Here is an 11,230-nt window from a genome sequence, read left to right as displayed (position 1 = left end):
CCCGATAAGAAATACTTTTAGTTTATGAAGAAGAAGAAGAAGAAAGGTTAATGAAATTTCGCGAAAGAACACCACTTACTACCCTAGATCTTGAAAGTTATTCTTGAAAGTTATTTTAAAACGTTTCATACTTATATCATGTCATATAATTAATGAGCACATTCCGAAACCTAATTGCTGGTTAGAGCCGAAATAATCATTGCGGAAAGAATCCGTGTAACATGCAAAATTATCATCTGCACTCTTATGTAAAATAATAACAATAATAGTGAAGTCAAATAATTTGCAAAAAAAAAGCAGTATTTTGTAATGATGAATCAAAATAATAATAATCTCACTGAATTGAATATTGATTACGATTGCAGCACTACAATTTTTTTAAAATTTAATTTCACGCCAAAGTTTGAATATCTTCCTTATTACTAGTATCATAATAGTCGGTTTCTTGCAAATTATTATGTACAGATTATAATGTTATTATTCGGTTTAGCTAACTTATTTCGCTCGATAAACAAAAATAATTGTTTGCAACCATAATGATTGGGGGATCGCATTAAGAGCATCCACAACAGCTCAGACTAGTGTCCATCCTAGTGGGTGGACAATGATCGTCACATCAGTATTTCTTAGTCTGACTCTTCCTTCTGCAGAGGTTCGGACTAGTGTTCGCCCTATCGTAAAATTAAATATTAAATTAAATGCAAAACATACATTACTTAATTTTTAAAAAAAAAGTTACCGATTTTATATTTAGGTTTCATTTTTTGTTTTCAAATAATAAATAGCAAAATATAATAAACTAAAACACAACAAATTTAAATAAAACACTTACATTAATTGAAAAAAAACACTTACATTACTTAAATTAAATTTACATTACCATAAAAATATAAACATACCTATAGGAAAAATGTAAACAAAAAAAGAATCGAATTAAATGAGGAAAATATAATAAAGCCAAAATTAAAAACAAAATGTTGAGTTTGGAGCTTAAACCCATACCTCTATGATTTTGTATTGAAATCAAACAGAGTTTTACATAAAGCAACAAAAACTCTCTTTTAAGTATAAAACTAACGGTCCCACATTTAAATCACAAAGAAACTTGGAGTTGAAAACCTATCTATAAAACTATCATTTATCCCACATCGAAGTCACAATGAAAGTTGGAGTTGAAAACCTATCTATAAAAGCTTTATAAAAAGAAAAATAAAATTGTGTAGGAGTACTTTGAACTTTATAACTTATGTAGGAAAATGGAAAGGCATGTGCATCCTTTACAGAATACTAACAGAAAACAAACCACATGCCAATCCATTCCTCAACTTTGGCTTGCCTGACATCTATTCTATTGTTCGATCGGTCAATATAATACATATGCATGTATGTGTCTAATTTTTTATTTTATGAGCAAGAAAATATAAAGTCACTGATTTAATTGGTAAATCTATCTTTTTTGCTCAATTCATGTCGAAAACTATAAATCAAGCCACAAGATCATGACAGACTCATAGTTTAGGATGTTAAGATGGGTGATTAACACATGTTGTAGAATCTTTTAAGGTATAGAGTCTAGGTTTCATCCACTTATTTGCTATTTTCACAGTTAACGAGTTTGTTAGAGTTTTAATGCAAAAACAGGTCTAAAACGGGCAAAACGGAGCGAACAGACTGATTCCAGAGAGTTCGCCCGGCCGGGCGTTTAAAGAAGAGAAACTGAAACTTCGCCCGACCGGGCATTTTCCATCCAACGAAATGCCCGGCCGGGCGTTTGAAGACTACATCGCGATTGTCCGAGAACACCCGGCCGGGTATTTTCCCACTTACAAATCGCCCGGCCGGGCAATACCAACTGATGCCCACTTTTGCCCCTTTCTCACTCCGGATATAAAATGGTTCTCACTCATTTTCGAACCCTAACCTCCCACACTGCAAAATCAATAGAGAAATCGAGAGATTCAAGAGGATTGAAGGCAAGGAGGCTTCCATATTCAAGAGATTGAAGAAGAAGACTCTCCCCAACATCAATTCTACCATAGGGAGCTAGTTTTCATTTTCCATCTATGTCTTTTTCCATTTGCTTTGTTTTCCTTTTTGTTTCATCTTTGAACATGACTAACTAGATTTTCCTTAGGGATTTGGTGAAGTTTGTATGGAATTCATGGGTTGAACCTTGATTTATGTTTATCTATCTCTTTGTGTGGTTTTGTTGGTTATTGGTCTCTTATTATCCAATTGCTTAGCTACCAATTTGATATATCTTGTTCTAATTATTGTCATTGAGAAATGCTTGATTAGATTGTTAAATAACCAACAACTCCTTGCGTTTTATGTGATCGAGAGATGCATAGCTAGAGAGAGGGCTTGTGTCCGTAGAATTAGGGAGTCAGACTTGAAGTGTTAGGAGGAGACTCCAACATTAGGGTCTGATCAACGTGTTAGATGCACCCGAGAGGGGGTCTATCCAATCGTCCCGGCCTTCCTAACCATGCATGAGACCCAATAGATGAGCATCATCCCTAGGTGATACCCGTGATCCATACCAACAGATTCATATCCCTATCTTTCCAAATTTGTGTGAAAAATAATCATTTGTTTGTCTTACCTAGTTATTTGTCTTTATTGCTTATTTGTTCTTTGATCTTAGTTAAGAAAATAAAAAACCCCTTTTATTAGTCTAGATAGTATTCAAAGCTGCATCATAGTACTCAAACCGGCTTTTAGTATTTGTGGATCGATAATTTTAGCTTGCAACGTGCTACTTACCATGTACACTCGTGGATGACACATTTGATTGCAAAATTAACCTGAGTCAAATCACGAAACACTGGGATGACTTTTGATATGAATTGAACCTGAAACAATTTTGTTTGCCCGACATAGTTAAATGGGAATGGACATTCTTAGTCTTAATCAAATTATGAAATCCATCAATGCACATTCATTTTCATTTAATTGCATTTCCATGCCGAGTCCATACACACTATAGTAGTGAATATATTATTTTTACTAATTTTTTAATTCCTATTTTATTTATGTATTTAATATGCAAGGAAATCTTACCTTCGTGTCTTGAACAAATTTTATTCTTATTAATTAATACGTCAATATAAGTTTAGAATTCTAACATTTTTTTATATTTAAATACACATATAAGATAAGTAATCTATCAAAAATTATATTTCTAGAATGACAAACAAAACATTACATTTTTGTCTGCCTATATAGTAAAATAGTACTATTATTTAGTCATATAGAATACGAGTAATTTGATATTTTTAGTGGTCAAGTCCAATATATATTCACCTAAATTTCGAAACATAAGAAAGGAAATAAATTATGGGTGATGAATAGGATGGCAGTATCCACCCGAGTGTAATATAAATATTTTCCAATTCCAACAAAATATATTCCTGTTGCATATGGGCTGGGTCAAATTATCCATGTTTCATACTACTAGTGATGGCGATGGATAATGTGCTGTATTTGATAATAATCCTTTCACTCTTGGTTTTCATCTTATGTTTTTACTCCTTTCCAAATAATAAGAAAATAATTTAGTACTTCCTCCGTCCCACTATAAGTGAGACATTTCAATTTGGGCGTTGTTTTGCAAAAATAATATAATAAATAATAGAGTAGTTAGAATGGAGAGAAAGTAAAGTAAGTAAAAGAATAATATATATACCACTTTCTTTTATATTATTCTGTTTCTTACTTTATTGTCTCTTCATTCTAACTATTTATTATCATCTTCGTAAAACAACGGCCGAAAAGAAATGTCTCACTTGTAGTGGGACAGAGGGAGTATTTAAGTAGATAATCTTAAAAAAATGGATATTGGATGATAGTACTTCCTCTGTCCCACAATAAGAGTTCCATTTTGTCATTTTTCGTCCGTCCCATGATAAGAGTCATATTTCACTTTTACTCTAAATGGCAAGTAGACCTCATATACAACTAACTTATTCCACTCACATTTTATTATAAAATTAATATAGTATATAAGTGAGACTCACGTTCCACTAACTTATTCAACTTACTTTATTTTAAAATTATAAAATCCGTGCCCAAACTAAATAATATTTCTATTGTGGTATGGAGGGAGTAATACTCGTGGCGATCTGTATTGGTACAAAAAGAGCATTCCACAGACATGGGTGGCCATCTTAAATACGTATATATAATACTACTAGATGAAAAGTGACTTTTTTGCAAACATTTCTTGTGACCAAATCTTATCTCTTTTGCTTTTCCTCCAAGTTGGGTTGATGATGCATTTGCATCCACCATTATCCTATAAAATAAAAGCGATCGAGTATTAAAAGAAAAAAGTAGTATTAAATTAATCAGAACGTGTGATTCATGCGCTTGACCCAGAAGTGATGATTTTTATGTTTAGTATTTAAGGTTTAGGCATTGCAACAACTAAATTGGCTTGACTATTCCAATGAAAACCACGAAATCTAATCATATAATTAATACTTATACTAGCCATGATATTAGAGATGTTGTCATTCCATGAGCAATTACTTGTCCGATGCTTTTATTTCTGCTCAAAGAGTGACATTCAATCATTTTTAATGACTTCCAAAGACGACTTCGACACACATGAAACAATTGGCTAGAAAATAAAATATTGAGATTTAGGTATGATATTGACGTCCATCTATTAAACAACAATTATAGAATTAGACCCCTCCGGTGGGTAAGGAAGTTGTGCGATTTGTTTTCTTGTTTATCATTAATATGTTTATTTGCACACAATGAAATAGACTATGGTAAGAGACATTCATCGCTGTAATCACGTTATTGATATCTTCAATTGGAAATCGAAAACAAAACAAAGAGTATTGGTAAAAATAATCAAAACGACAAAATACACAGATTTTCATTTATCATAACAAAATAATTAAAATACTATTTCTGCATACCAACCATAATACTCTGGTATAGGATGCAAAACTAAATAAGACCAATTAATACACACACCAAGAATAAAAACTAAAAAGAGATCCCACATTTAGTACATCAAGTTAAGTGAAGTTCATAAAAATAAGAGTGGCAACAAATGCTTATTAGAATCCTTGTCCAAAGCATGCAATGAATCCTCAAAGGAGGGTTGTCTCGGCAATCATAGAGGTGACAACATAGGGATCCATATTGGACGCCGGCCTTCGATCCTCGAAATAGCCCTTGCCCGCCTTCTCCGTATCCCGGCCCACCCTAATCGAGGCTCCCCGGTTTGCCACCCCCTTCATCAATACAATATGAACAAGTTTCAGATGGATAAATAGAATTTTGTGTAAAAGGAGTAGTTAAAATGAAGATTATTACCCATAAGAAAGTGTTGATGTCGGCGGTCTCGTGCCTCCCGGTGAGACGACGGTCATTACCCTCGCCGTAGGCAGCGATATGTTCCTTGTGCTTCAATCCCAGCTTCTCGATCGCCTTCTTTATCACTTCGTATCCGCCTTCTTCTCTCATCGACTTTGTGCTGATTTCACATCTCAACCATTAATTCATTCATCATAACAAAATAATTAAAATGACTAATACACTCTCCATATATACCTGTAATTTGTATGAGCACCTGCACCATTCCAATCCCCCTAACCCAAAAATAAGAACACTCAAAATAAGTTGAAAGAAACGTAGCTTAGGTTGGGTAGTGAAATGAGCAATAGGTTACCGGAATAGGCTTCGGATCGAAGGAAAGAACAACACCGGCTGTCTCTGTAATCCTCTGTCACCAACCAATGAAGCTTGAACAAATGAACATATATGAAAAGACACGTAAATTGATTGATAAATATTAGTAAGTGATACCTCAAGAATGTAACGAGCCACCCAAAGTTGATCAGCGGCAGAGATGCCGACAGACGGCCCAACTTGAAATTCCCACTAAGGAAAGGAACCAAAGTTGATGAAAACAAGATTCATTGATGAAAACAAAAACATAGTACTAACCTGGCCAGGCATGACTTCGGCATTAATGCCACTAATGTTGATTCCGGCGTACAGACATGCTTTGTAGTGAGAATCTACGATGTCGCGTCCAAAAGCCTTATCGGCTCCAATCCCGCAGTAGTATGGCCCCTGAGGCCCCGGGAAGCCGCCAACCGGCCACCCCACAGGCCACTTCACCTCCTTCTGCAGTAAAGTGTATTCCTGCTCTATGCCATACCAGGGCTCCTCATTAGCAACCTGAGGTTGGCTAAATATTTTAGCAGCATTATGCCTGTTGTTGGTTGGAATAGGCTCCCCTGCTGGTGTGTATGCATCACACATCACCTACAAATATCATACTTACTATCAATTTACATACATACATAAATACAAGGAAGAAAATGACTTACCAGAATGTGGTTTCCTCTCCTGAAAGGATCACGGAAAATTGCCTGAGGACTAAACAAATACTCCATTTATTGCATTCATATAACTAAAATGAGTAACTCAAATGAATGAAAGAGAGAGGAAAATCAGTACTAAATGATGACTTCGGAGTCTTCACCGGGCGCTTGGCCAGTGCTGGAGCCATCGTAGTTCCATTTTGGCAGCTCCGATGGATCACTAACGGGGCCGGAGAGCGTCTGAATTCATATTTATACATATTATCAAAATCCAACATACATATATACATGCGTTCAACTTCTTGTTTCGATAAAATTATTACCCTGGCCTTGCTTCGGAGATCTAGACCACTTCCTCCGATCCTGATCAAGCATCAAAACACATACCATAACATATAAGTATGAAACAAACATGAAGAATCTAACACCGAATTTATATCTAACCATATATACTCCGCTATGATTTTCTCTGTAACGTCGGAGAGATCCAAGTTGATGAGATCGTTGAGCAGAGCCATTTTTTTTGCACTAAATCAATTCAAATGACAACTTGCTTTGCTTGCTAATTATCACTCTTCTGCCTTCTATTTATTGACAGCGTCAAGAGACATCACATTTTTTAAACAGCGTTGGAATTTACAAATTACACTTTTTTCCGGAAATAATACAAAAAATAATCTAAAATATGGATAAGAATATTCATCTGTTTAGAGTCGCCAAATTGAGCCAGCTCTTACAAGGAGGGACATGAATCACATTTTAATATTTTTCTTCCAAACTAAACTTGATTTTCTTCCCATATAGGAGTAAAAATAAAGAAACAATTTGATTGCAGGCAACCTAGGCTCTTTGATGGAAATTATTAGTATTATTATTAGTATTAGTATTAGTATTTTTTTTTCCACACAAGAGTAGTTGGCGAACAAGTGGTGAGGTTCAACCAACCATACTAATGAATTGGATGCTTTACTGATAGCTATATGTCTTCTCTACTAATCAATTATATGGGTCGACTATTCACTTTTTGATAATTAAAGTTAGTAGTAGTAGTATTTATTTTCCTTTCAAATAAACAATTTTCTGCTCATATATCTTTTTTTATAGAATTTTTTTTCTACTCGTTCCATGCTTCTTGTTTTTTTTCTTTTTCAAAGTATGCATGACTATTTCAACTTATATTAATTACATACTCCATTTTTTAAATTAGATATTCCATATTGAGGACTTGTCGATGAGTCATGACTTGATGATGCAATCCTCTTTATGTTTCAATATGAAGCTAGTTTAATTTTTAAAATGACAAAACTTGTAGTTGGGAGAAAATTTTATGCAGAGAATCAATTAATATTCCGAAATACGCAATAATCCGAAGATTCCTTAAAATTATACTATCAAGGAATAAATTCTGTTATTCAAGATGGTAAAGTAGGTATGCAACAAATGGAAATTAATTTCAGTTTTTATCTACTAATAATGTCAAAAGGAGAAGAATAAGAACAAGTTCTAGAGAGAGCATCTTCAAAATCTTGGGTTTATGGAAACTTGACTCATTCCATGGAATCCGATTAGGATTCGTGATGGAAAATAGAGATACTCCATAATCCCTAAAATTTGGTAAGCAATCTTCTTTATCTTCATTGCATGTGAATTAATTTACTGTTAATGAGATTTTTGAACTTAATATTCTATATTTCATCGAGTTGGTGATGTACTAGTTTATATCACACCAATATAATTTTGGAGGAAAATTAATTTTCATTACTCAAAAGTATTTTTTAAAGCCTTGATATGAATTTTCAAAAATATCAAGTAGAACTGCTCGTGGAAGTCCATTTTCCACGTCTTCACGAATATACTCCATATTTTACATCTATGTATTTTATTCAGCGTTCTTTAAATAGACACACATTTTGATGGAAATTAATTTTAGGTTCCAACAAACGTGTGTAGGATCACTAAAAGTGGGGCTTGGAAACTCAATTTATGACACATGAGTCCAATTTTTATGAAACCACAATTTTATCACACTTTAAAGCCAAGAAATGATATGCTGCGCGACCGAGCGTGAGCGACTGTACGCGCTTGAAGACGTGGCATTTCATTATCATCGTCTTCATCTTTCTGTTATGATATTTTAATCCTCCGCCCAGGTTTCTCAAATTTCAAACAATCAAACAATTTATGCTTTAGGATTTGGGTAATCCCCCTGCAAGATTTCATCATCTCTTCCCCATCCACTTTCCCAGTTTCCCTCTCTTTATCTGCAAATGCTTTCAAAGAAAATTCATATGCCTTAACATGTTTTGGAACTACTTTTCAGAATTAAATCCCCTTTTGAATAAATGAAATAGATCTAGAAAAGCTATTTTGTAGAAACTAAATTGACAAAAAACTTTAATGTACAATATGATTATGTATTCATATGACTAAAAGAATAAGTGTAATGCAATATAATTATTCTATATAGGTGGCCTTGTTGTTGATAGATGTATCCTATTTGCTAGCTACTTAGGCCACCAAAGCATAAAACAATGGAATTTTGTCACAAACTATATATCTCTCCCTTGTTGTTGTGTTCTTGAAGCCGGCAAAACTATGTTGGACCACTCATCCCTCCATCAACCAATCTTTGTTGGTTTAATCGATTCATAGATATTAATTGTCATTTATATTTTACACTAGTAATAAAAGTTTGATGCATAGATGTTATGTTACATATCTTATACTAGCAACATTTTTACTTAATTTACATTTTGTATTATTATTTATTTTGTTTTATGTACATTTGATTCAAATAACTTGAATTGTTATTGACATTAGTAATTTTAGAAATTATATGATAAAATGAAGTTAAATGTTAAAACTAACTGATATTTTTTGTTTCTTCTCTCCTCCTCTACATAGATTTTCAAAGGAAATTTCAATATAGACAAAGCTAGGGACCAATATATAATAATTTTGGTACGAAAAAATTGCTCTCATACCGATTTTGTTTTTGTTTTTGTTTTCTACTACTCTATATTTTTGTAATGAAATGTTTAGACCCACAAGTATCATATATATAAACGAGGTTTACCTATTTCTTTTTTGTCACAATAATTTTGGAATATTGATGACACACAGATTCTTACGTACATGCTTGCGTGATTGAAACAAAACTAGACAATGCAATAATACAAAAATATCAAGAAATAATTGATATAGATAATATCGTATAAGAAGTAGGAGTATTATGGAGTACGTATTTAGATATTCGAAGTTTGTTGCCTCTTATTCTTTGGTGAGGTTGATATTGCTTTTCTAGTTGATCGGGTCCATTCTCAAAGTAATTTTAAATGTCATAGCAGCTTAAAGATATTCCGAAGCAGGATATTAATTATGATCGTCACTTTCTTTTAATTAATGTTTATCTACATTTGTGTTATGAAAATATAGTACTATTATTTAAACCCAATTTGCATAACTAATAACCATGTCCATGTGGATGCAATGCAAATATTGAATTTTTGTATGGCATTTTTGTAAATCTAATTTTTGTAATGTATTAGTACTAAGATTATAAAGGGAGTAATACTGTAATAGTAGTAATTCTTATTTGGTTGATGCTCACAAATCTATAAGAGACACTTTAAAAACGAATTGTGCTATTACTTGTTTTTTGAGGCATTTGAAATAGTTAGCGGATAATTTCGGAATTGTATTTTTATTTTTCATTTTAATGGGTTTTCGTGTCACAGAAATAGTTTAGAGCATTCACAATGGCGGCGAGTGGACCGGCTAGCCGATCTCCGGCGCTCGCATAACCATTGTAACCGGCGTGCGCCATTTAGCTGAAAAATCGGCGAGCGCACGCCGATCCGCGATCCGCCATTGCAGGCTTCGGACCGGCGAGCGATCGGTGAACGATTTTTTTAAAAAAATTTTGAAACACTATATATACGCGCTTTGCACGTCATTTTCCCGTATCTGTGTCGTCAATTTAATTCCGTATTTTGTGTGATTGCCAATTATTCAGCTTATATAATTTTGAGTGATGTGGCTAGGCTATTGCTGAGCTATTTGCTTGTCCTGATAATGTGGCAGGAGATTTTTAGTGCTGATGATGTGGCAGGAGGAGTTTGTGGCTAGGCTATGGCTGGGCTATTGCTGACCGGCGACGAGCGGACCGGCTAGCCTATCTCCGGCGCTCTCCGAACCATTGTAACCGGCGAGCGCCATTTCGGCGAAAAAATCAGTGAGCGCACGCCGATTCGTGAGCGCTGGGCGATGCGCTCGCCGGTCCGCTCGCCGCCATTGCAGGCTCCGGACCGGCGAGCGATCGGCGAGCGAATTTTTTTTTTTTTTTTTTTATTTTTCGAAACACTATATATTCGTGCTTTGCACGTCATTTTCATTCGCACCACTTGTTTTAACAAGTACTCTCTCTATCTTAATTTCTGTACAAGATCAACAACGTGAAATGGAGAACAACAACGAAGGTACTCCAATGACGAGCCGGTCTCAAACTCCCTCGGTACCCGTGGGAGGTGTATGGGGTCCGATGCCCGGGTACTACAACATGTACCCGTGGCAGTAGATGATGCCCGGGATGGCAGCCGGGGGGAGATCGCCGGGGGGGAGTATGCCGGGGGGGTTACCGGCGATGCCGGGGTGGGCACCCGGTATGCAGATGATGTCGGGAGGAATACCGGCGACGCAGGGGACGCCGGGGAGGGGACGTCTATCGCCCCAGTTTTAATTTTTCGACTGCTTCTTCGCACACATCGACCCCAACGGAGGCGCAGTTCACGCAATATGAGACTTTCTACTTAGAGGAGTTGGGGTTTGATCTTCTCGGTGTTCCGAAAACTTCCGTTCAAACGGGGGGAGTAGGGCGG

The 11,230-nt window shown here is 35.2% G+C and overlaps 1 protein-coding gene across 1 annotated transcript; it reads right to left on the bottom strand.

Moving 5' to 3' along the window:
• Positions 1 to 4,863: 4,863 nt before the first annotated feature.
• On the bottom strand, positions 4,864 to 7,192 carry LOC121805477 (glutamine synthetase). The gene is made up of 10 exons (XM_042205347.1): positions 6,798 to 7,192; positions 6,677 to 6,716; positions 6,490 to 6,593; positions 6,360 to 6,408; positions 5,971 to 6,294; positions 5,830 to 5,904; positions 5,693 to 5,746; positions 5,575 to 5,612; positions 5,338 to 5,497; positions 4,864 to 5,255 (listed from the first exon to the last, which is right to left on the bottom strand). Exons 1-10 carry the CDS (start codon positions 6,869 to 6,871, stop codon positions 5,112 to 5,114), a joined length of 1,062 nt encoding a protein of 353 aa, XP_042061281.1. The 5' UTR covers positions 6,872 to 7,192; the 3' UTR covers positions 4,864 to 5,111.
• Positions 7,193 to 11,230: the final 4,038 nt, after the last annotated feature.

This window comes from Salvia splendens, chromosome 5, assembly GCF_004379255.2.
Source record: "Salvia splendens isolate huo1 chromosome 5, SspV2, whole genome shotgun sequence".
Classification (NCBI taxonomy): Eukaryota; Viridiplantae; Streptophyta; class Magnoliopsida; order Lamiales; family Lamiaceae; genus Salvia; species Salvia splendens.
The sequence above is the reverse complement of the archived record's forward strand: the minus strand, read 5'-3'. Positions and strand labels throughout refer to the sequence as shown.

Bases quoted from the DNA above. Each gene is read 5' to 3' on its own strand.
- LOC121805477 (XM_042205347.1), bottom strand. From the start codon at position 6,871: ATGGCTCTGCTCAACGATCTCATCAACTTGGATCTCTCCGACGTTACA. The intron at 5,905-5,970 runs GTTAGTACTATG...TCCTTTCCTTAG, and splicing joins CCGAAGTCATGCCTGGCCAG to TGGGAATTTCAAGTTGGGCC. The intron at 5,613-5,692 runs GTAACCTATTGC...TTTTTGGGTTAG, and splicing joins TCGATCCGAAGCCTATTCCG to GGGGATTGGAATGGTGCAGG.